This window comes from Annulohypoxylon maeteangense, assembly GCF_022496945.1.
Source record: "Annulohypoxylon maeteangense strain CBS 123835 unplaced genomic scaffold GGS22scaffold_3, whole genome shotgun sequence".
Taxonomy (NCBI): domain Eukaryota; kingdom Fungi; phylum Ascomycota; class Sordariomycetes; order Xylariales; family Hypoxylaceae; genus Annulohypoxylon; species Annulohypoxylon maeteangense.
Window position 1 is genome coordinate 196,888 of NW_025953250.1, and position 24,368 is coordinate 221,255.

The window sequence follows — 24,368 nt, forward strand, 5'->3', positions numbered from 1 at the left end:
ACCCCGGGTGACTAAGTCGGCGCGGAATCATTCCGTCTTTTAATTGAATTTTTAGAACTTTATGAATATTCGCTCTTAGAACCTTGGCAAACTGTAGAAGTGGACAAAACGGAGGGCAGTCAACATCGACAACACCTAAAAGCCTCGATGCCCATATGCCAAAATTTCTAATACCAGCCCGAGACTCACGGCATCGGACAGCATGTAAGTCAACCTCTATTATCTCCAGCGCATCTAGTGGATGCTACATGCCTAGGTGCCTACCTAATAGCTAGGTACCCGGCTATCTCGCTTTATATAGGTATCGATACATCACTATTGCACAGGATCACTAACACAAACCTCTCACCCAGGCTTTGCCCTCTATCGCGCCCTCCTCAAAGAGGCCCCCAATGTCCCTCTACCTGATCAACTCAGAGAGGCCTGGGGGCCAGGTAACCCGATCAAGCACCTAATCCGACGAGCCTTCCGGCGCAACCGCGCAGACACCAGCCCGCGGATCGTGTTCCCCGCGCTGAAGGCAGGGTACCAGATGCTTGCGTTATTGAAAGCGTCCTCACCCCCGACCCTGCAATGGGCCCGCAACCTAAACCACGAGTCCATAATCACCTTCTTACGCTCGCGGTTGCGCGAGCGCAATCTCTCCCTCGAGGCTAAGGCTTTACATCCCCCGAATAGCCGCAACCCGCCGAAGATCACATCCGCGCCTAAGAAGGAGACCGTGCCGTTGTTAGTTAATGTGACGCCGGAACCTACGCCCGATAACCCGCACCCGACGCCCGTGTACACGACACCGAACCGGCCGCGGCCGTTGGAGGAGCTTGGCGGGTCCGGGAAGAGGCATATACCCCGCCTGGATATGGCATCAGACATCCCGTTCCTGCGGATCAAGAAGCCGCAACCGCCGGTGCTGAACCGCGTGCTAACACAGAAGATCAAGAAGCGCGTGGAGCGATACGATAGCCTAGGAAATTATTGGGACGAGATGCTACCCGATGCAGAGCTCGAGGATGCGTGGGAGAAGGATGTGGGTGCGATGCTGAAGACACATCGCATGACTCGCCCTAACGGCGGCGGAAATGAAATAATCTCAGACACTCCCGAGATAGATGCGATATTCTCCGACTTCTCGAGCGGGAATACGTTTGGAAATACGACAAAAAGACACGCTATCGACTATTTGCATAACAAGCTCAACGAAGAGCGATTGCACGAGATCGCGCGGGCGGACGCCATGCGGAAATTGATCGAGGAAGAGACGGCCCTGGCTGAGCAGGAGAAAGTACAAAGAATCCGCAAGAAGCGCGCCATGAAACAGGAGAGCAAGTTAGCCAGAGCAGAGGGCAGGACGGATGAATCGAGTAGCGACCAGTGGGATAAGCTCGTCGCTGCTAGCGAGGCTGCTAAACGACTAAGAGAGCGAGAGTCGCGCCCGGCTCAGTTCCTAGAATGATCAACTATGGTCTCATAGAGTGTAGATGACATGTATTTTATATGTGAGCGAATAGCTCCGGCTATAGATAAAAAAAATATATATATATACCCAACCCCTTACTCCTTGCACAAAACAATAGACGCTGCTCCAATTTTATATTTCGGGTGCGCCCGAGGCAAATGGCCGCCCATATAACCGTGATATATACCTAGGTACCTATGTATGAATAAAATAGGTAGGTAAATGAACAGAACGCTTCTTATATACCGGGTATTCTCCTTAATCAAAATCGCGTACGCGTATAAATAGCAGAAAATTTGCGCATGATACACATCAATCAGATATCACAGCACCCCAAAACGAGTTCGCAATATCTTTCGGCCTGAAAGCGGGAGCACGTCCGAGACAAGTGGCATGTGATATCATGTCTATTACAAAATACAGTTAGTTAATGTCGCGGATTCATAGAGTTTGCATGCGAACTTACCTGATATAAATTTATTTACATCCAGGATAACTCTCTTCGGGGCTGGAGGTGGTATGGGAGCTACCGGCTCGTGGTGTGGGTAGATGTAAGACTGAGTGTTCGGAAAGACATTGGCCATGTTATCAAGGCCAGCGAAAGCTGGAATGCTTCCATCTGAAAGCTGTGAGGTCCCATAAAGGCTTGACGTGACAGAAACATGAGGCCAAGCATCACCTTGGGTTGTAGGTGTTCCTACGGTACTAGGGACATTTACCGCTGCCGAAAAGGTAGGAACTCCCGTAGGTGGCGAGCTATTGTCAGATACACCAGAAGCGAATGACTGGTTTTCATGCGGCATATGCGTAGCGTTGGGGGGTATGGTCTGCATCAGCTGAATCTGAGGTTCCTGGACGTCAGAAAACGCGCTTGGTGGGACCTCAACGGGATGTAAATCAGCTGCTGTCGGAATGACGATCCCGTTTTGTGCCAAATAGGTCTCTACTTCGCCCGAGTCGAACCAAGTCCCTTCCCAACCGCTCATGTTGATATACTGTGACACTCCCAATAAAGTATCACGCACCCTCGTCGTTCGCTCATTAAAGGGCCCAGTGGCAAAACCGGTGCTTTGATAAGCTGACGATCCCGAAAGACTAGAGGGTCCATCTTGATCTGAGAAATGAGTACCAGAGCCGCCAAGCCGATGGAAAGGATGCTCCCAGTAATTTAGCGGTTGATGCCTAATCCGATTGAGGGTTGCCGTTGTTCGTGCTCTAATCTCATCAACAGTTTCAAACAACATGACAAAGCCGAAAACCCGTGACAGGATTGTTGGGGGTGGGTTGGGCATGTTGATCAGGGCCGATGCCCTTTCGACAGCGTGTCTATGGAGTCTCCGAGCAAATGCCCATTCGTGAAAAGACATCGTTCGAGGACCAGTAAGCCGATTATATGGATGTTGCGCCCAATTCGTATATGCCGGGTTTGCGAAATTCATATCGACCGAAAGGTTTGTTCCAAAGCTAGCATTGTCAGGAGTTGGTGTCGTGACAATCTCATACTGATGTTGGTGCAGTTGAGAGGACATCAATGCAGGATCTAAATTAGACGTACTAGCCAATGCCTCCTGTTGGATCACAGGTTCATGCGATACCTGAAACCCACCCCAAAGATTAACTGGCCGGCCCTCGGGCAATGTAGTAGGAAGCGTAGTAGGCGCCGTGATAGGGACGATCTCTTCGTTCAAGGCAGCTATGTCTTCAGTCTCACGTGTATCGCGAACATTATCATCAGAGTTCCCTTCCGGGCTATCTTGATCACTAAGCCTAGGAATATCCTCTTCTTGGGTTTGCTTAACAAGCGATTGGAGCCTTTGAAGTTGTTGTCCAAATTCGGGAGCCTGAGCCAAAAGCCCGCGTTGCGAAGCATAGTCGAAAAGATTTTGATATGCACTATTGATCTCGTTGTTCACGTCTTTCAATCCGTCGATTCTTGCCTGGAGATCTGTGATGGCATTCTCCTTCCGGTTACGATATGCTCTCTGTGCGAGTCGGATTTGAGTTCGTCGGCGCTGGGTTAGACGTAAGCGCATATATAGATATCAAGGGTCTACCAGCTTAAGATATTCAAAAGCTGGGTCACCCATCGAATTTCTTGGTGCGAAATACTACGGGGAGGCAGTTGGCAAGATATAGGGGTTGGAGGCATCCACTAACCTCGGTAGGAGTTTGGTCTTTTGTCTCAAGACGTGGGCGACCTCTAGTTCTCTTGGTTTCCTCATTTGCTTCCCTTTGGTGATCATGTTTTGCTGGTTTCCTTCCTCTCTTCCTCGGATTTGGAACGTTTTCGGCGTGGTCAGCCGGAATATTTGGCTTTGGGTTACCTTTAGAAGGCTGCTTTGAATAACGCCCCTCCTCATACTGCTCAACATTGAGCACAGGTAAGTCGGTATGAAGGTACCTCATTGGCGGTGCTTCTGGCAGCGATGCTGCTGGTGTTCCACTAGCAGTAAATTGGAAAACGGTGTGCTCTGGCTGAGAAACCGATTGGACTCCACCACCCCAATAAGTGTGTTGAGCCAGTGAGGTTCCAGTGGACAAACCAGGTCCTTCATTTACACTATTAATAGGTTCTATTACTCCAGATTGGCCAACGGGGCGATAAATGTTGGAGGAAAATGGATATATAGGCGTTGTTGAGAGGGGATCTGACAACAAGCTATTATGCGCGGGATTAGACCGACTAGGTTGTCCTCTATGACCTTGAAAACCGTCCCCAATGTATTGGGACCGGGTGGCAGGATCTTGCTGGGACATCGAGGACATAGGGAGGCACTGTTGACAGGGGCCCAGGTCCCATGGTGTGTACCTTTGCAGATAGCCGGAAGGCCTCTTAGGCGTTCCGTACCGAGTCTAAGAGCTAAGGTCGAGACCTTGTCCTGTGAGGTCTTGATAAGACTCGCCTTCCCCGCCGTTTCCTCCGGCAATAACGGGGGCCAACGACAGAGCACAGCGTCCAAGTCGTTGAGTCAGCACTCACACTGAGTGCAAAATCGAAATACTTTCGCCAATGACTTTCACCGTCGTAAAGTACTTCCGGTACTTTGATCGCGATTTGTATGCACTCAGCTCGCTTATGAAAACCAAATAAGCGTCATAGCAACAGTCTAAACCGATCTGTATTGGTTGACGGTCAAAGAATCAAGAAAAGGCGGGTTTAGTATTTAATGATTAGTGAACATTAGAATTAGAAGATGAACTAGCAAGGCTCGTGAGAAATCGTGTCGGCACTCTGATTCGATGCATCTGTGTAACGTGACAAGAGTCACGTGATGGTAATCAGTAATTTTAGTAGTTCTGTTTGTGGCGCGGATTACTGAGTGACACCTACTGCCAGGTGCCAGGTGCCAGGTGAGAAATCACTTTTAGGACATAGCGCCGCGAAATGCCAAAGTTAGGTGCCTAAGGTAGGCGTTGTTCAGAGCACAACAGCTAAATAACAGCTTAACAACAGCTTCACAACGGCTATAAATCTGAATTCTAAATAGGCAAAACCTACATCTTTTAATCTATTATTCAAAGCCATTTAATCCAATCCGGGCTGTGTGATATCAAATGTATAATAAGTGTAATTATAAGACTTTATTTTAAGCTGTTGTTGAACCGTCGTTTGGAGGAGTAGGACTCACTACCTGCAATTTAATTACACGGTAGGCGCTAAAACTCCCTAGAATTACATCGCTAACTAATGCTAAATCCCCTATCCATACGGGGAGTATAGCGATAAAATACAGTGCATATATAGTACCTAGACATCGTACTCTAAACCCTTCAACAAAACCTTAGAAGCTTGAAATTCATCTCCAGGCTCCAGCATTTATTTCTAATATTTACGCAAGTTGTGTAGGTAGGTAGAATTCCGAGTAACAGTGTTATTGATTTAGGATATACCTAGACAATATAGCTCACGAATCTTTACCAATTATACCGAGGCCAAACATATTTATACTATTCTTCCATGCCGCTTCCGCCACCTCATCCACGGTAACCCCTTTCAAGCCAGCAACAACATAAGCAACTCTCTCAATCGTACAGCTCTCGTTCCTTTCCTTCACCATACACGTCGCATCCCATTTATCCCTCTTCTTGTTAGGTGGTAAAGGCGACGCACTAGTCAGATATCGCTTTGAAACTTCATTACCACTCTTAATTTCTCCCCACGGAGCATCCGTCTCGACCTGCAAGCGCTCTAACGGGATCGCAGCCACCATATCAACACTCTCCTGCGACTGGAAGCTAAACCCATTTACGCTGATGTCGAAACCGAGCTCCACAAGCTTCTCCATCTGTGTTCTGGATCCAACGAAGCTATGTACTAAGCCACGTCTCGGTAATCGCCCCACATAAGGACTTATGACTTCGACGAAGTCGTTAAACGCTGCACGGCAATGCAGAAAGAGCGGCAGTTCCCATCCATTTTCAACGAATAAATCCAATTGCGATTTGAAGGTGCGGATCTGTACCTCCTTTGATGCGTAGTTTAATCGATCGTAGTCAAGACCTAGCTCACCGAAAGCCGCGAGAGGGCACGGTGTCGAAGCGAGAGCGGCTCGGATAGCTTCTGTTAACTTTACCAGATACGTAGGTCCCTCAGTATCAGGCTCGGCGGCATGGTATGGGTGCACACCTATTGTGACGAAACATTGGGTCGGACGGGACTGTGCAATTCCAATATTTATAGAAACGTCGGATAGGGACATCCCCGTTAACATAATCTTCTCTACTCCAGCGGCCTGCGCGCGATCCAATGTGTTTATGAAGTCGGCTTGGTGGTATTTCTTGTTTCGATAGATGCCATCAAATTCCTTAGCGGTGGCGGTAACTGCAACCTATACCTACAAGTGTTATAGACCTGAATCAAAACCAGACAATTAATATAAATCAACTTAAACCTACATCTACATAACGCAATCTGTTCTTAAGTTTTGTAGGTGCTTCCTGAGGTAAGCCACTCAAATCCAATCGTTCAGATGCCATACTGAGCCGAACATCGGCCTCGCGGTCGATATAACTCAATACAAATTTCAACTTGGCGATCCAACTGAATTTATACCAAATTTTTATTCGATTCCAGAAAATGCAGAAACTCATACAAGATAGGTATTCCATGGATCTATTATCATAATGCCATGTTCGCTCAGAAGTTGAAGAAAGCTCCGCTACCGTCTCCACTTTATCTAAAAGCGGCCTAGTACTAGTACTTTTATGAGCCCAGTTGCCAAGAAGCGCGAGCGCCCTACAACTTAGGTACCTAGGTACCTAGTAGATAATAAAACAAAAATTATCATCACCAATTTTTCGACAATTTCCTCAATTTGATTCTGGCCATTCCCATTGTTTCAGTTCGAAATACCCTTCTATAAAAGTTGGTTTCCATGCATGTCTTTCACTTTCTCAAATGTGATAGTGACTTGCAGAGAGGCTGCAAGGTGCTGCATTTATACCTACACACCCTTTTTGGGCTGGACCAACTAGCCTGAATTGCCTGAGGTATTGTTGATCGGTCCCTAGCTACGCTCCTGCTTTTTTGCTACTCTTTTTCAGGACCTCAAGAGATTGATGCCTTTTGAGAATCGAACCCTACCTAGATTACCCATTACAGGATATCTAAGGAATGATGAGGTATCTCGGTATTTGTTGTACCAACAAGTTAACCATCTAGGTAATCTAATGTCAATAGACGTTGCCTCAATGACAATTCAAGACTCTATCACACTTTTTAAGCTTCACTTTAGAAATGTGAACGAACTACTGCCTGCTTGACCGACTTCTTAGCACTGACTATGGCGATTAGGGGCGCATGCCTTGCGATACATTCATACACTAGGTACCTGCTAGGTACCGGTACTCACTTGGGCAGTCAATGCTGTGCCGTTTCGTTTCCGTGGCTTGAGGATTGAGCGTACATGATGCAAGCCGTCGGAAGCCATCCGGAATTAATTAACCACCAAGAATGTGCGGCTCTGCCTGTCTCACACTGTCAACAACGGCAAACTATCACAGGAGTTTTTTTGCTGAAGGTCCGGAGAGGAATGGAGGGCTGAGTGGTATATACTCGATAGGTATCTGATCAACTACCTACCTACCTACCTAGGTACCTATATAACGAGGGGAGATCTGGAGAAACTCCGCTCCGAACCTAAGTTCGTATATATGCTGAGGATGCAGTACAATGAAAAATAAATATGCGATGCTCATCATTCGTTACACCACCCGAATGAGTTTCTAGACGGCAGCCGGTATTCCCAGCCCCTACTCCTCAAGCCACCAAGCTCGGACAACACCTCTTTAGCTCTAGACGCCTCATTGGCCCTCAATCATCTTGAATATCCCGTGGTATGTACAGTTGTCATCCATTACCTTGTATCTTTCATCTCCTTTGATGCCGCGCTGGGTTGCCCGCGTGTTGGAGAGGACACGTGCGGCGCGTGGCCTCCTAACACTGTCTATCGTCTTCAAGATTGCGGGGATGTCATCGCGCGTAACGCCTGGCTCTATCAAGAGTCTAAAGGCTTCGGCGTCCTCGATACCACAGTTGGCACCTTGGCCTTGCATTGGCGTCATGGCGTGAGCAGCATCGCCGATGACTATCGCGCGACCCTTATTCCACGAATCAAGTGGCTCCATGTCTTGGAGTTCCCATAGCTTTACTTCGGTCGCCGCGCTGCACGGTGGTTAGTTCTAGCTGATACTTTGGAGAACATAGAATAGAATGGTAAGAAAATTTCTACCTACCCAATGAGCGCGAGTAAGCTCGGGTCGAAGTCGTGGAAGATGTCCAACATCTCCTGACGATCGCCATCGGCAAACCAAGAATTGGTCGTACTCTCCTTCTCTTCCCGCGTCACGAAGATACAGGACATATTCATATAACTCAAGTGTCGGAGGCCGTATATAACCATGATGCGGTCGGTGCCATCGCGAGCCTCAAAGACTAGAATACGACGGTCGCCGGTATTCTGCTCCTGCCACCAATCGGGCAAGCGACCGAGGGCTTCGATAGCTTGGTTCGCGGAGACAGCCACTCGGCAACATGTCAGGCCGCTCTTCTTGGGCTTAGGGGAGTTCGGGCCGGCGATCTTCGGTCTCAGGCGGGAGTGGATTCCGTCGGCAGCTATTAACTTGTCATCAGCAACAATACAGCTGTAGCTTATGAGTTAGGTTCTTACCAATGATCACATCCGCCTTTACCTTCGTTCCGTCATCCAAAGTAATCTCTCCAGCTTCAGGGTCGATGTCCTTGGCGCCATTCTTGAACACGATCTTCGCAGGCTCGCCACCAATGCCTAGTTCTTTTGACGGGGCGGTAGCGAGACGAAGCAGCTCGGCTCTAAAGTCAACTCTCATGTGTGATAAGGCGGGGGCGCCATATTTCTCCTGGAAGGGAAATTCGGTGTCGAAGACTAGGTTACCGAGCTTGTCGAGTGTTCTAAAGCCTTGGACAGGCACTGAACCAGTCCGCTCGGGGTCAAACCCCAACTGCTGCATGATCTTGGTTGCATTGGGGAAGTTGGCGATACCTTGTCCTCCCGTTGCAACTGAAGGTTCGCCACGCTCATACACGGTAACTTGGTGCTTCTCCCGTAGGACACGGGCCGCAGCCAGACCGGCGAGCCCCGATCCGACTATTATGACGTTGAGTTTCTGGTCTTGTTCCTCGGCCATGGTTTTGCGATGGCAGTTGCTCAATTTGTGCTATATATCGAGTGATATATATATCGTATTTCGCTTTGGTGGTTGATAGAGTAGAAGTGTAGTAGGCCATGGTTGCAATACGTACATGGCTGATTACCTTTTATATACCTTGAGCAAGTCGCACAGTGGTACCTTCACACAACCTACCTAACGTCTCTACGAGGACTGCCGCCGCTTGTGACTGGGTATCAAGAACACATCATCATACTATCTTCATGTCCAAATCCGAGCAATCTTCGAATCTCCGTTCTTAGCGTCTCGGATCTCCGATTATTGAATACATGTCAATCTATTGTCGTTTTTGTCATTCGTATTGCCTATAGGAGTGGAGAATTGAGGGTACATAAGTACCTACTTACGTTACTTCGAATTGCACATTACTTCATATCCTTTGTAAAGTGCTCCATTGTTAGACCCTAGTCAGATAGTAACAAGAAAATCGAGTAAATTGTACTAGCCTTTGTAGATGCGTCCAATATAAGATCATTTGATTTTCGACAGCTTTTAACCTTACATATCGTGTGATCAGGTACCTATTAGCACATTCCTTTTAGGAACATGCCCGCGAAATATCAAATTCATAGGTTCATATCAGTGTCTTGCATGCACAAATACCTTACCTATTTAGGTATAGTTTACTATAAGTGCCGATAGGTTGAAAGGAAGTTGGAAAATTCATCTTGCTCACTAAAATCTGCTTAAGAATTGATATCTCATCTTCTCAGCTTCGTGGTCCATCGGATAATTGAATCCAATACCTCTAAAGTAAATATCAGTAGATTCATATAGTTTGCACGAGAGTCTGCTGTGTCCGTTGACCCAAGAAGATGATTGTCTGCACATCCTCCGCCGTGAAACACAACTGACTAAAGCTAAAGAGGATATCCGATATTCCCGAAATGATCGGATATGATGGTTACACGCAAGAGAAAGAGCCGGCTTACTTAGGTACCATGTAGATCTATGACAAGTGCATGCCGTGGCGTCCTGCCAAATACGCCACCGTCGTCAACTTCCTACAAACCCAGAGCCTTGGGTCAGGTCATCATTACTTGACGGCCTGCCAAGATCGCGGTTCGCTCCTCGTCTTTCATGCCGGATATAATTATGTAACCACACGAAGACCCCTTGATGGTACTCAGAACATGCGCTATATCCAGACCGCTATTTTCCCTACAAGAAAGGTACCGTTTTGCCTTTGAAGATGATACGACACCCCAATTTGATGATGTCACGTATACACCGGACAGCGAATAGGAAAATATTTGTCGCATGTCGTTAAAGCACCAGAATCGATTAACTTCGGTGATAAGACCCACTATCCGGCGACCGATTCCGTATTGTTTGCCCCGGAAGTGCCGTCCGTCAGGTGAATCATTTTCCTCCGTACCGGGTCGTTCTTTCTATCATTAGTTATAGATTTACCTAAGTATATTTATTACCTAGTACCTGTATGTTTCCCATCCGGGTAGCTATCTGTGGTACCTTCCTAAATCTCTTACTGGAATATAGGTAACCACCCTGATTTCGCAATGACGATTTACAAATAAGTCAAACTATTACTGATATGTATCGAAGCAAACATGTAATATCGAATGCTCCCTCTCTCTACGTATCACACTATACTTGTTATCGCAAACTACACCCTGTGAATACATTACCGGTCGATCGAAGGTCAATTCACAATCCTAAGTTAGAACTGAGTCTGCAAGAGTATGACATTGGTACCTAGGTACCTACCTAGTGAATTTGACCTAGAGACCTGCACGGACGGAGGAGTGATAGCATCAGTTTGCCAAATAGCCCTTATGCTTATTCACCAAGCTAAGAAACCCAAGCAATAGAGACCCCAAATGAAGCCTATGGAAATATTCGTTGCTCCTCGTCGCAATCACAACAAGGACTGCGTGACTTCGTTTCCACATCTTGGCCTATATCACATAAGAAAACATGGCGCCAAGACGATTAAAATATAAATTAGGTAGCCGACACGGCTCTCCAAATTATTTCCTTGTAGATAAGTAACAACACAAATCTCTAATCCTCAAGCTTTACCTTCGGAATACCCTCGAGAAGATATGGTGTTCGCGAATTCAACCATGATCACCAATGCTCTCAAATCAACGGGGCCTTATCTACTACCGGCCCTCCGAAAACCACCCTACAGACTGAGATGGATTGACATTTTTTCCCTGATACTCTTCCCCCTCTATATGATCATCGCCGCGATCGTGTTGGTTAACGTGTTCGTGAACAAGAGAAGGGTTCGGCCGCGCTGGAAAAGAAATATAATCTAGGAGGAAGGCTTATTTCTAGGGATATACCACCTAGCTAAGACCAGAACCGCATGCATCCTTACCGACCATCACGATTACGCGGGTTGGTGAGAACGAACATTCTTATTTCCGAGTTGCGTTTAGAGGTGGACAAAAAGTAGACATTCATAGACTATCAGGTGCGGCAATGGAGTCAGAATGGTGCTAGGTTACCGATATATTCTCTTCGGAATCTCTAATGCCTGCCATCGCGAAGCTATAGTTATCTACCTACCTAGGTACTTACCTAGATGTTTAATGGATGAATACAAGTAGGTAGGTTTTCTAAAAAGTCCAATTTCAATTCTGTCTGTTCAATGTTTCATAAATGTTGACCACTGGTTTCCAAGGTTTCTTTCAGTATACGCGTCTATAGCCCTACTCGACCTCGGTCAATGTTAGTTCGGGTCCAATTATTATAAGGCGTCATGGTGGTTTAGAAGTCGACGATATTTTTTAGACGCATCGACGCTTAAAAGTATGTCTCATGAATATCATAATCGGGAACTACCAGTCATACCACTAATCCAGTTATGCATAAGCTCTCATCGCATTACCTCGCAGAATGGTGCCAAACTACTACCTAGCCATGACTTCATAATCTACCTGCCTACCTATCTATTATGTTATGTCTAGCTGTTCGAGCCTTGCACGGAGCCAAGCCCCATACCCAGCGAATAAGCCAACATGCTTCCACGAATCGCAAAAATCAGCTATTGATCTATACCTGTCCTTTACATATTCGTATTTGCCGGCTTCGTCTCGTCCTTCTAGTTCACAAGCAATCGCATGGGATACCTTGCCCAGACACACGGGACATAGATAAGGAGGTTGTCGGAGATCCTCCGCCATGCACGACGAACTCTGCATTGCACAGGCATAGTAGACGCAATGTGCGAAACCGAGACAGTGCCCGAGCTCGTGGACCACCGTCCTTGTAATCCTTGAAAACCATAAGCCTCTTGGATCCTCCAAAGCCGAGTTCTCAAACCCCCTTATTGCTTCTACCGCTGCCCGGAGTGGTCCAGATGTATTTGCTACCCGTGTAGCCATTTCTGTGTCCTGTCTGAGACCCTCTTCTCCGCAGAGTTGATCGACGTAGGATTTACAATGAGACGTCGGCCACATATGCGCGAAATCAATATTGGCGTGATCGTCTAGGGCAGGATGGTACCTGGCGGTAGAGACTACAGCAACGCGATCAGCTCCGTAGGCCCGACCGCAGCAAAAGACATCATCCTCGTCCTCGTACATATCATGGTTGACAAGTAAAAGGAGAGAATACGCATCTCCTGTCAGCATTTCGATAGCAGCGTCGATAAGATCGTTGAGGTTTAGCTGATACTTGAAAACGCCGTCAGGGGATGGTCTGTAGCGGATGCGAGTACTGTTTTTGCCCGCAAGGAGGCCAACATAACCAGTATCACTATCGGATTTGCGTGATTTCTTCGACTCGTCCCACGGCACGAATTGAAAACTACCTGGAAATGCTTCAACAAGTAGCCCATGATAAAAAGCGCCCGTATATTTTATGATATCCTCTGGTGATGGAGGATCCAACGATTTAGTGGCTGTTACCCTACTACCCTTCCTGACTGATGGCTGCAGTCCTGCCTTCATGAAACTCACACTGGATGTGATCTCAGGTGCGATTGCAACATATAATGTCTTACACTTCCTATTCAACTTTCGATTCTTGCGCAGTCCTTCGTTAAGCCAAGATCGAAATGATTGTGGCGGGTCTTTCGGATCCAATGCCAGCTCATCTCCTGGTAGAATCAACGGGCCTGGAAATGTGCCAGAGAGGTTATTGGCAATAGCCTCGCTCAGCTTTTCTACATCTTCAACTTTCTGGCCTTTTCTTATCAACGGATTTCGCCCTGACTTTGTCGTTGCAGCTAATCTCCGATCCGAACTAGGCCAGCTATATCCAACTTCTTTAGCATAAGCTGACGGTTCTAATAGCAAGGCTTCATGTGAACAAGTTTCCCGGGATCTGGACATGGTTCCTGATGTTGTTTGGGAAGAGTTGTCATCATAGAAAACCAATTGCACGCGATTCTAAATGTTGACGCGAACGAGGATGAACGCGTTCCTAGTTGTTGCCTAGCTCAGGGGTAAGACGCGACTGATTAGATAAGCTAAATTACATAATATGGATTACCTAATCCTTCTATGTAAGCGCTTATCAAATTATCCGGAAGATACACGGCATAAAGTCATCGTTACGTAATCATCAATATTCTGTAAAGTAAATTCATCTAAACAGTACAAATATTTCTTCATATAAAATAGAATATAAGTCGACAACCAGAAGGCATCAAACTTTAAAATATGTAATCATTAATACAATTTGAAGATATTAAGGTCTTATTGCCTATGACAAGATTCCACTTGTGTAGGTAGGTATATGACCATGAAGCCTCATACAAGGAAAAGGGGTAGCTCTTGTACCAGATCACGCGAGCAAAATAAAAGCCAACCTACTAGGTAGACACGTAGGACAACCCACATTAGGATTTAATAATTGTCTTTCGTACCAAGTATTTTGGTGGAGCCAGGTATAATATCATAGCTGCAATGCTAGAATTTTTTGTTTAGATTAACATAGGTTCATTGACACTCCCGTTTTCCTCAGAGTTATAGGAGATGGTTGATTTTTACTTACTTCGTACCTGCTAGGTAGTTACGGATGTAAGTTCTAATCCCTTTGTTTATGATGTTAAGATGTTTGTTACTAATATAAAGAATACTTTGTGTCCTGTACCTTACCTAGTAGCGTAAGATTTACTTTCATAACACAAAATAATATGTGCCTTCCAAGGTTAATTTCGGTGACCACGTAGGTAATTAGAATAGTTATTATAAAGGTATCATACTTAGACTTTTATACTAATCTACTGGCAGCGAATGGCGATTTCGTTCTCTTAGACTACAAGAAGGTGCTAGATACTATACCCATACTATGTACAGTATTCCCAAGGCGACTTATCCACAAGTATCAGGTAGATATGCAGATATTGGAACTATGAATACCTACATACCTAGGTACTTATGTTGCAATGGCAGCAAATATACATAAAACGAGATACTAGTTACCTAATTATCGGATACTTAGTTGGATTCATGTCCTCGTGATGCTAAAGAGTTGCCTACAAAGCTTGAAAACTATGAATGAGGTAGGTACCTACTAGGTAGCTTCTTGAATCCCAAATACTCCGAAACTGCATCATTGGAAACTTCGAAGTTATTCAAGACGATGATCATTTTAGAGCTAATCAAGACTGTTGTTTGAAATCCCAAAAATGGCCATGATAGCTTACAAAGTTGTCCAAATCGATTTTCGGGTCCTACACATCTTAAATAAATGGCGTGAATGGTCCCTAGTAAATGAGTGGGTTTGCACTCTCTTTACTTCACTAATAGTATATAATGTTGCTATTTGCATACCTACCTACCTATTTATACTTAGGTACCTACATAATCTTGAAAAAAAAACCCCGGGCTCATGTTTTGATCTGTACTTCCATGTGGAGACTACCTATAGTTTGTCCGCCACCTCCGTAGGTATAACCAGAATACAAGCCTGATCCTCATTAGAATGTGTAAGTCAGCTTGCTAGATATTGTGATAAAGAGAACCGCAGGATATTTGTAAAATAAACTCAACGTTAGCTGAGTAACGACTGATAAACCATTAGCCTCACTTCCGATAAAGGTAGCTGTCAAAGTTGCGGTGTTTGCTAGTTTCACTTATAGTACCAGAACAACTCGCTACCTAATTTTCAAGGGCATGTGACTTTCAGATCCTGGTCCCTTTTATGCACCAAATAGGCTTGCGTTAGCGAGCCACCGCTGGTGATTCGACAATGCTGTTAGTTAAGTCTTTTAGTAGAAACAATAGGATTCAGTACCAGAATCTAGCAAGCCAGAGCAAAACCCGGTTTGGTAGATACCTAGTGGGTACTAACCATCTGTCCTGACTCCTTAGAAGCCCGATATCCCTCTAAGAGTCTATTGTGTATAAGTTAGTCAACAGTGGGTGAACAACGATACCAACCGCAGAAACCCGCTTCTTCCTATCTGAAGATAGGTACTAGGTAGGTATGGGTATTCTTGGGTAAGGATCTTTTACTGTCCCTGGATGTTATATTTACAAAAAAGGGGGAATGCCATAGTCTTGTTCTCCACAGCCATATGCCGTATAAGTAAGTAGGTACCGAAGTATGTTAGGTGTGAGAGGGATATTTACCTACCTAGTCCTTAGACGTGCATAGAAACCATCGATTTCGAGTTTTCTATCAGCCGGAGACTGGTACGAGTGTGGTGGTTCTCATGTTGCGTCGGTGAGGCAAAATCTGTTAAATGGAAGGCAACGGCTTGATGCGAATGATAAGGAAGGTGAAAAGAGGGGTGGGCGTGAATCATGAACCGTTACAGGCCGCCAGGAGGCCAAGCTACCAATCTATAGGTTTATGCGTACGGTAATCTTTTCTAAGGGTGTCTATGCATCTCGACCAGGGGGAGTGGTTAAAAAAGGTCAACTAGTCTGTACCCTCCAATCATCATCTGAAGATATAGAAGGATTGAATTCCGTGATGCGGACGGAGCTTTAAAGAGCCAGATGACTGGCAGCCAACTACCGTACTTACTGAGATATTCCCACACGTTGTGTAACTGATATAGATTCTATGGCACGGCATATCCACTACTATCGTCCGGGTACCTACGTCGATGTTGCGCTACTGCTAACCCACGATATCGTAACGGTGCACCGCATTATAACGAGGGCAGTACGGGTCGCATGTTTCCGGCCAGCCAGCGAGTAATTGCCGTAGGTTAGGTAAACAGGCCAACCAGGCGGAGGTTTGCCCATCCATGCAGCGCATCTCAGGTGCGCCGGAGAATTAATTTAAAAAGCGGCTACTACGGGGGACCTCCTCATCTAGTCTCTTTAGATCCGACTGTTGCAGAAGTCGTTCGGGCTGGGCTAGGCTGCCTCTGTAATTACTACGCCACGGGTCCAACGGCTTGAGGTACCCCTCTCAGCTTGGTGGTCATAGGTCCCAGGTCTTTCTCCTCTTCCAGGCAGGTCGCTATTTTGGTGCCGAGGCCTGCTGTGTATTTTACGGGGCACGTCAAAGGCTTCTCGTAGGCTGGAATACCATAATCTCTCGAGCTGATGCAGAGGTCTATCCTATGACTGTAACCTAACCGGCGGTAACACGCGTAATTAAGATCTCGGATAGTAGAGAAGCTTCAACCGGGGAAGGTCTCGGCGGAATTCGGTATCCAGGTCTAGGCCAAAGTTCCTAGCTCGGCGCTAGAAACTACATGCGTATCATTGTGGTGGTAGGGAAGAAGGACGGAATCTACTCTTGTATGGCTTCCGGGAGATTAGGTTCCAGAATAGAACGATAGTACTGGTACATACAGAGAGTAAGCAGTAGGTACGGTGAGGAGCGGGAGGCCAGCAAGCTCGCGATTGCAACCGCGGCAAATTTCTTGGCGGCTACTATGGTTCGTAAAGTTAATTCGATTTTCATTTTGTTGGGAAGTTAGATAGTTAGGAAATCGGATAGTGAGTGGCACACGTAGCAATTCGCGGCTTAAAAACGGAGACTGGTTCGATATACTTGGACGAAGAAGGCTAAGTTTGATTCCTCTATTGCCAAGATCATGACCAGATCTTCGATCCTGGACCTAAGGATAATTCCAGGCAATGACATCGACAATTTAGTATTACTGAAGATTAATACCTAGATAGATATCGTCAGACTTTTGAATATCTGTGCCAACCCGGCGACCATGTTGACAGGTCAGAATGGAGTCAGAAAAAGTGCCCCATGTGCTAATCTTACTATTTGCACTGTCATTAAAACTATCCCCTTCATTACATAACAGGCATTTTCTACCAATTATGATGAGTATACTGGGTATTAGTTGCCAATATTAGCACAGTAAGGGATACTTACTTGCACAGTCCAATACAGTAGGAATAGCACATGGGCGGTCTTTTCTGACTCCATTCTGCAGGTATTATCGTAGATGAATAGGTAATTTGAACAATCTCCTCCATCGTTGCCATGACTGAGAGTGGCACCCCGAAAGGATACAGGGTCCCAGTACCTTGAGCAAATAATTGTGTAGTGCTCTCGAATTGAGCACGCGATGTAACGACGGCTCGCGGAAGTTGTACCCTTGCTCTCGATGGGATCAACTCAACGGGACCCTTGACTCCCTGTCTTGCAACCCTCTTAGTGCAGTACCGTGCATCCATGACATGCGGGGGTATAATAGAGGTTTGATATTACTATATATTCAATAGGTTTAAAGTGAATGGTAGTTAGCGTCGGAGATAAGCATGAAAAGGGGTAAAGCGTCCTTAGCTAGTTTGCCTCTCTTCAATAGATATTTCTCAATGCTCTAACTGCTTCTCTAGCTATTCGCATACGTAGGTAGATAGGTAGTATAGAGAAATAACGAAATTACAAGTTCGATATACCGGATTAGAGAGGGATTATACAATCTGTAGTGGGGATGTCAAGAGGAATGCTCATTATTAATCTTCCGAATTTGGGGTATCCTACCTGCATTTTGACAGCTCTTAAGCCCCTTCAAGCTCGTGAGGGGAAAAAACGTGGTATCCGGGTGAGGAGTCCGTGTAAATACCTAGACAAGGGACCGGGCGAAGTGCATTCTCGTCGACAACTTACCTGTCTAAGGTATGTACATACGTCGTTGATGTCACCTGCCGATCAGCTCGTTACGCCATCTGAATTTCCGCACCAGTTCTCTAGCTAAAGTCAACGACTAACTGCTTTGTATCTGTCACTAGTAACTCACGGAGCTATGTCATGATTGGCACGACTCAACGACACTCATCTCGCTTCCCGGAGTACAAACCAATAACGGTAGCATTCCTTCCTAGGTAGCTAGGGACTTCTAAGCAGGAATAGAGAAAGGGACCGAAGATGAACATAGATAGGTAACTTGTGAGCAACTCGTGACATGGGCTCCGCGCTGTATGTCGAAATAGGTACCTATTTACGTAGGTCTCGGAAGCAACGACATGATAAAACAAACGTACGAACGCATGAAACGCAGTTGACATACGTAATTAAAGTCAAATAGTTCTTTATCAATGTCGGATTGGTACCGAAACATGGTTTTAATAATCCTTAGATGTACTACCGATCTTCCAAGATTCTATCCCGTCGTTGCAGTATCTGCCAACTAAGTTGACGGCGAGATGGACCATGTTTGGTCGGAAGATTTGTGAACTCGCTACCCGAAAGCTGTCCAGGGAGGTTGAACTTTGCTGTACTCCGCATGCAATCAATTTATCCCCATAGTCCAGATCAAGGAAAAGCCATCATTTGCCATTGCCCTTTTGGGATTGATGGTGTGCTCATTCTGCAGCTCCCCCTCCCCTACGCGTACTTCGAGCTGCAACCCTAGTCATCCGCGCCGACTGCGGGCAGACTTGCATATGTATGTTGCTCTGAAAATAGCTCCCGTTGGTGCTGAAGCGAGATGTCATTTTCCTACAGCGCTTACCTGGTCCAATCTTGATGCCAAGTCTATAGCAATATACGACATGTTCAAAGTCGCGCGCGACTCTGAGGAGCCAAGATGGCCAAGCAGGCTCGGTGTGATAGGACATGGAGGTCGATTGCATATTCCGCGTGCTCGCTAGATGCTGTGGTGGTTGCCGGCGGCGTCATCTGCTCATCTCCCTACTATGTTCGTTTTCCTATTATGTTCCTTACGAACGTGAGCTACGCCGCCGGCTCCCCGGCTAGCTCTGAGGATGGCGATACCGGATTCGGTCAATGTGAATATCGGAGAATATTTTCGGAGGCTAGGGCCGAGCAAAGATCCTCGTAAGTTCTTCGGGTCTGTTAAAACGTGTCTGTACTTTACGTAGTATCATACATACCATACCTGCTTGGATACAAACCTGGTGTCTACTGTCTAGGGACCGAGGTAATGTACTGTAGGATGGCTGGGGTAGCTACCTAAGCAGCGAACATGGATCATGGCTCCGCGTGGATGAACATATGACAGGGTATAACGAACAGGGGTGAGCTCTGAAGAACTCCACGTTTCAACGGTTATCTGTAACTTCGAGAAGCGAGTCGTTCATCGATCAATAGTGGCTGCGGATCCAAATGCAACACCTTGAGCACATCATAATCGATGACAGCCACCTCTGAAATCTGTACAATGTACCAATGTGGAGATTATAATACATACTGTATCTCGTTTCTCTGAGAATTGTTTGTTATACGAGGATGTGTGGTTGAGATGTGGGAATGCCCGAAGTCTTGAAGAAGTCTGATTGGTAAAGTGAGTTAAGTTACCGCCATAATATTGGATTGGCTTGGAGTAAGGTTATGTATTGACGAAGGTGAAAAGGGCAAATTAGCTATATAACAAGCAGGTAATGTAAACATGTCTTCCGTGATTAGATGGCGAGCCTCAAAGAAAAATACTACCTCAACGAAAGACTTAGAGTAACTTTCCAAATTATTATCATCGTAAGCTAGGTATACATTTGCTTGTCGTCTAGCTACCTACCTAGGTAGTAACTTTGTATAGGCCTGATTGATATTTCAAACGTCAAAGCGTGCGTAGGTACGTGAAATTTGTTTCACTCGGGAGAGCCCGCTATTTTCGAGTCCGGGAATATGAAACCAATGACACTAAGCATCATAAATACAAGCGGTATTACAAGAGCCGGACGATCTCCAGTGCCTTGGGTAGAGGCTTTCTGGGGAGATGCGAGTGAAGGAATAATAGAATTTACTGAGTAATAATAAGTACCCAGTGTCGGGTGCAAATCCCGGACATGGATTTAATGCAGTCTGTGTGGCTTAGACTCGTTATTAATTCAGGGTTTACATATATGCAGGTAAGTAAAATATTAACTACTCTTTTAGATGACAGGCTAGGGAAAGAATTTAATACCTAGGTAGAATTGAAAAGGAGGTTCTTCATAGCTTAGACGTAATTAAGATAGATTGTCAACAGTAATTGCGGTGTGGCTTAGACAGACAGATATGAAGTAGTGTACGAGTACATGGATTCCTCTGGGATGCTAGAGCAAGGATCAACTGTAACATGACGACTAGATAGACTCTAGATGACATTGATCAGGATGGTTAGGTAATTACAGGCTACCTGGTAACATTTCGTGCCATCTGGAAGAGGAATGGGCACGGTAGATAATCCTGACAGTTACTTGAGATGTGTAGGTAGGTAGGTACCTATGAGTGCTCGGCTTGGGAGTTTTCTACGACCACATTGAATTTGTAGGCATGTACAACGGCTCTAACGGCATACTTATTTACAAAATCAAACAAAAAAAGATGGCCTCGGCCTTTTATTGAGACCTGCAAGAAGCTATAGACAGTAAGCAACCGGATGAATTGCATCTGACGGGGGCTGCGATGTAGAATTATTAGTCAATAGTAGTGTATTTGTCAAGAAACAGCACATAATAGTTCAAACACATCATCATGCTTACAACCAGCCACACGTTTATGTACAGGGCGGCGGGAATACATGACAACGAAACTGCCAATAGTTCTGCAAATGATAATTCGCCGCTGGGGCAAACTATGTACCAGAGAGACTGTAACACTCGATGTACTGTACAATACACAGTCACCTAATAGCCCTAATTGTCCCTCTATCTACGCTGTACTCACTGTAGTGGACGCATTCCGAATAGTTTGTAAGTTTGGTTCCGCCCCTTGCGGGGGTTGGTTAGCTTGGCTACCTTGTCTCGAGGATATCTCGACCCCCTGGGCTATATTATGATATATAACGGCGGGCACAAAGCACACCCTGCTTCATAGTAATTCTATTATTGGTTTATAGATCTGATGAGAAATAACTGATCTGTATTGGGCTACCTACATAGTACACGAGGCTGCAGCTAGAGTCCATGCCGTTATGCCCTGATTTATTGTATGCAAACGCGTCCACAGAACTGCAATGCACTTGTATCACACCTATATCCTGAGTTGGCAAGCGGAGACGTCTTAGCCGTGACTCTCCGGCGAGTCCGACTAGTAGCACCTATATTACGGGATATCATAAGGGGAAGCATTCTCTTACTAGAAACAGTCACTCGGAGTTAGAATCGCGATCGATGAAGGAAGAATTCATGTATTTAATGCCAAGCTCGTAGTAAGTCGAGTCACATTGCAGAATTAAGCATAGCATTGCAGTGATGCCTTCATTTCTATTTTACTCTAGCAATTAAGTCGGATTCTTGAAGAGTGCTCGTAGTAGGTTTTGTCATCGTAATACCAAGAGCCTCCAGGGGCGAATCCATTAGCCCCTTGACGTGCGTAAAGTAGTAGTAAACAAAGGGGACCTCGAATGGTTGCGCGGAGGGGGAATATGGGGAAACCAATGACGCAGAATAGCCTCCATTTGGGTATCTTTCAGAGAAGTGCTTTTGAAAACCCGTATTGCCGTACAAACTCAGAAGGATGAACCGGAGGAAATACGACTGTCCCTCACTATGCATCAATTTCCCTTTGAAAAAACAAAAAACAAAAAAACATGTAGACCAATTCCAACGCACGCACATACGCACATACACACACCAACGCCACCTGCCTTCCTGCGAACTGGAAAATCTCCATTTCGATGCAATGTTCCATGGGATGCGTGTGACAAATAGGTATTTTCGAAAAGGAACGATAAAAACGACAGGACGGTTGTGTAAATAAAGTGTACTCTCATAATGTGCCAACGTCGAAATCTTAAGTATTATTCTAAGCCGTCAAGCGTTCGTTCAAGTCGAAAAGGGGTATGAAATTTTTGCTGGTAGGTATGCCAGCAATTATTAGCCTTTTAAGCTCGCCAATAATAATCTTTCCTCGTGGGAGGTATAATATTGGCCAACAGCCATCCTCAGTGGTCTTGCTGCGTCTTGTTGACCATGTGGCCAAGATGGTGATCGAAAGAATCTGCGCCGCTAATTGGGTAAGATCCATTCAAGCTTTCAGACGGCATAGTCGCTGTCAAAGGTGTTCCTAAGCCGTGTTCTCGTAAACTGCCGTGGTCGTAGGCATTCGTCATACCTTGGTATGCCCCTTGATTAGAATAGGGGGAGTGATGAGTCTGGTGCGTATTTGAGGTAGGTGGTGCGGTAGTGTATAGATTAGGACCTACTGGTGACGCGGTTCCCGAAGGGGGTGCGCCGTTTAGTGGACCGTGTGATCGGGGAGAAACATTATGTATTGGTGAAGCCATCGCGCTCTGGGGATGTGTCGGGATCGGAGCAAGATTTAATGGTGGATTGTTTCCAGCGTTAGAACCTCCTGTGAAGATGAAAGGGTGAGAAGAGTTTGGTGCGTTCGGGTTTCCGAATTGGATCGGTGAGTGGTTTAACGGAGATTGTCGCTCATAAGCGTGAGGGCCTTGTAACGAAGAGAAGTGAGTTTCGATACGGCCTGTTGGAGGAGGCATTGATACTGTCGTCGCTGAACTCGGTGGCCCTGTAGTTACAGACCCCAAAGCCAGTTGCTGGGACGTATATCCAGGACCCGCGGGACCACCATAAGGTCCCCATCGCATCTCTGGTCCCCCTTCCTGTGTAGGTGTTCCGGGGTTTATCGTTGAATATTCTGCTCGGTGTCTCTTTGCTACGGGTTCCTCTGCATAATCGTGATAGGAGCGCTCGTCAATAGGTTGCATGCCACCATTTTGTGGAGCTCCGCCCTGCCTATGTCCTGTCTGCTTGTCCATGTCTGCCATACGCATGTTCTTTTTCTTGTTGGCAATCTGCCGCGAGTCTTTTCGTAATCTAAGGCGGACGCCCTGGTCACTGAATGAACGCGTCAAAAACGTAGACTCCGCCATACCGGGAAAGGCTCTCCCAGCATGGACTTTAAAGGGGTCGCTCGTCACCGAACAAATTGTGACCCAAAACTCGCCATCTTCGATATTATCCATCGTCATCTGCAGCAGATCAAACCGAATTACGTATTCCCCTTCACTCTTAATCGTAAGATCGCCGAATACGAAGAATGCCCCCTCCTTGTTAGTGGGATCCTTCAGCCGGTGTAATGATGACACTGTTGTGCCCGCCATCATATTTGCGGGGGGTGTAGACTGGCCATTCGGGCCCGGAGGATGCGCATACTCTAAATATGCAACAGCTATTAGATACGGACCTAGAGAATGTTTAGTACTTAGGTCAGATTTTTCTACAAGTATCTAGGTACTCACTTTGACGGTATACACCATCGGGATCTTCGTCGCTGGGTACGTGTAGTTGAAGGATTGGAGGAGGGTCGACAGGTTTACGGTCTTCTCAGGTAAGTATTATGCCAAATATTGGAGGGTGGGAAAGCTCTTTACCCTTGTCTTTACCATTAGCAGCTTTAGCCATGGTAGGTTGTTGTAATACTTCTAAACGATAAGATTCGGGACTATCAGGATTTAGTAAACAGCGTCTTCATAAAATTACAAAAGCTCATAGTGAACTAGTTGCTTACCGTTGAGGTTGAGGGCCACTCTGCTGCGGATGTTGTTGATGGTGAACCTGGGGAGGCCCGGATAATGGAGGCATTGCTGGGCTCATCGCTGGCATATATCCAGTTGGAGGTCCATGGCTGACCCATTGGGTGCTGTGATGAGTATGGAATGCCATTTCTTTTGACAATAATTAGACTTGAGCAGGTTTAGGACAGTAGAGGTTGGCAATGGGATACTTACCGAAGCAATCATGCGGTACTTTATGCGCAACTCGCAAAACACTATATATGGTAAATTGCTTTTGCTCTGGTTCGCAAATGTGGGATCAAATCTGTTAATAAGTTAGAAAGGTAGGTGGCTTAATAACTAAATAGAACAATGTAGAGAAGGGTGCTAATA

At 45.9% G+C, this 24,368-nt stretch overlaps 6 protein-coding genes across 6 annotated transcripts; 1 reads left to right on the plus strand and 5 right to left on the minus strand.

Annotated features, from left to right (window-relative positions):
• The first annotated feature begins 81 nt into the window (after positions 1-81).
• On the plus strand, positions 82-1,485 carry GGS22DRAFT_154162 (uncharacterized protein). The gene is made up of 2 exons (XM_047959995.1): positions 82-204; positions 354-1,485. Exons 1-2 carry the CDS (start codon positions 156-158, stop codon positions 1,451-1,453), a joined length of 1,149 nt encoding a protein of 382 aa, XP_047821583.1. The 5' UTR covers positions 82-155; the 3' UTR covers positions 1,454-1,485.
• Positions 1,486-1,610: 125 nt separating this feature from the next.
• Positions 1,611-4,635, minus strand: GGS22DRAFT_88620 (uncharacterized protein). The gene is made up of 3 exons (XM_047968340.1): positions 3,614-4,635; positions 1,923-3,468; positions 1,611-1,863 (listed from the first exon to the last, which is right to left on the minus strand). Exons 1-3 carry the CDS (start codon positions 4,220-4,222, stop codon positions 1,769-1,771), a joined length of 2,250 nt encoding a protein of 749 aa, XP_047821584.1. The 5' UTR covers positions 4,223-4,635; the 3' UTR covers positions 1,611-1,768.
• A 726-nt stretch (positions 4,636-5,361) lies between these two features.
• GGS22DRAFT_185129 (Mg-dependent DNase) lies at positions 5,362-6,433 on the minus strand (the record flags this gene model as incomplete). Its single annotated transcript, XM_047964272.1, has 2 exons — positions 5,362-6,285; positions 6,353-6,433. 2 exons carry the CDS (start codon positions 6,431-6,433, stop codon positions 5,362-5,364), a joined length of 1,005 nt encoding a protein of 334 aa, XP_047821585.1.
• Positions 6,434-7,531: 1,098 nt separating this feature from the next.
• On the minus strand, positions 7,532-9,583 carry GGS22DRAFT_154170 (FAD binding domain protein). The gene is made up of 4 exons (XM_047959996.1): positions 9,511-9,583; positions 8,626-9,440; positions 8,192-8,570; positions 7,532-8,120 (listed from the first exon to the last, which is right to left on the minus strand). The coding sequence occupies exons 2-4, from the start codon at positions 9,119-9,121 to the stop codon at positions 7,760-7,762; spliced, it is 1,236 nt and encodes a 411-aa protein (XP_047821586.1). The 5' UTR covers positions 9,122-9,440; positions 9,511-9,583; the 3' UTR covers positions 7,532-7,759.
• A 2,414-nt stretch (positions 9,584-11,997) lies between these two features.
• Positions 11,998-13,533, minus strand: GGS22DRAFT_88646 (uncharacterized protein). The gene has a single exon (XM_047968341.1). The coding sequence runs from the start codon at positions 13,468-13,470 to the stop codon at positions 12,088-12,090; it is 1,383 nt and encodes a 460-aa protein (XP_047821587.1). The 5' UTR covers positions 13,471-13,533; the 3' UTR covers positions 11,998-12,087.
• An 8,154-nt stretch (positions 13,534-21,687) lies between these two features.
• Positions 21,688-24,368, minus strand: GGS22DRAFT_154175 (velvet factor-domain-containing protein). Its single transcript, XM_047959997.1, has 5 exons — positions 24,210-24,368; positions 23,990-24,146; positions 23,853-23,923; positions 23,721-23,801; positions 21,688-23,665 (listed from the first exon to the last, which is right to left on the minus strand). The coding sequence occupies exons 2-5, from the start codon at positions 24,142-24,144 to the stop codon at positions 22,401-22,403; spliced, it is 1,572 nt and encodes a 523-aa protein (XP_047821588.1). The 5' UTR covers positions 24,145-24,146; positions 24,210-24,368; the 3' UTR covers positions 21,688-22,400.

Coding starts and splice junctions, on each gene's coding strand:
- GGS22DRAFT_154162 (XM_047959995.1), top strand. CDS start 156: ATGCCAAAATTTCTAATACCAGCCCGAGACTCACGGCATCGGACAGCA. Junction 205..353: donor CTCACGGCATCGGACAGCAT/GTAAGTCAACCT, acceptor CCTCTCACCCAG/GCTTTGCCCTCTATCGCGCC.
- GGS22DRAFT_88620 (XM_047968340.1), bottom strand. CDS start 4,222: ATGTCCTCGATGTCCCAGCAAGATCCTGCCACCCGGTCCCAATACATT. Junction 3,469..3,613: donor AAGACCAAACTCCTACCGAG/GTTAGTGGATGC, acceptor CGTCTAACCCAG/CGCCGACGAACTCAAATCCG. Junction 1,864..1,922: donor TGTAAATAAATTTATATCAG/GTAAGTTCGCAT, acceptor ATTTTGTAATAG/ACATGATATCACATGCCACT.
- GGS22DRAFT_154170 (XM_047959996.1), bottom strand. CDS start 9,121: ATGGCCGAGGAACAAGACCAGAAACTCAACGTCATAATAGTCGGATCG. Junction 8,571..8,625: donor AAAGGCGGATGTGATCATTG/GTAAGAACCTAA, acceptor ACAAGTTAATAG/CTGCCGACGGAATCCACTCC. Junction 8,121..8,191: donor AGCTTACTCGCGCTCATTGG/GTAGGTAGAAAT, acceptor ACCACCGTGCAG/CGCGGCGACCGAAGTAAAGC.
- GGS22DRAFT_88646 (XM_047968341.1), bottom strand. CDS start 13,470: ATGTCCAGATCCCGGGAAACTTGTTCACATGAAGCCTTGCTATTAGAA.
- GGS22DRAFT_154175 (XM_047959997.1), bottom strand. CDS start 24,144: ATGGCATTCCATACTCATCACAGCACCCAATGGGTCAGCCATGGACCT. Junction 23,924..23,989: donor AGTGGCCCTCAACCTCAACG/GTAAGCAACTAG, acceptor AAATCCTGATAG/TCCCGAATCTTATCGTTTAG. Junction 23,802..23,852: donor TGCTAATGGTAAAGACAAGG/GTAAAGAGCTTT, acceptor TTACCTGAGAAG/ACCGTAAACCTGTCGACCCT.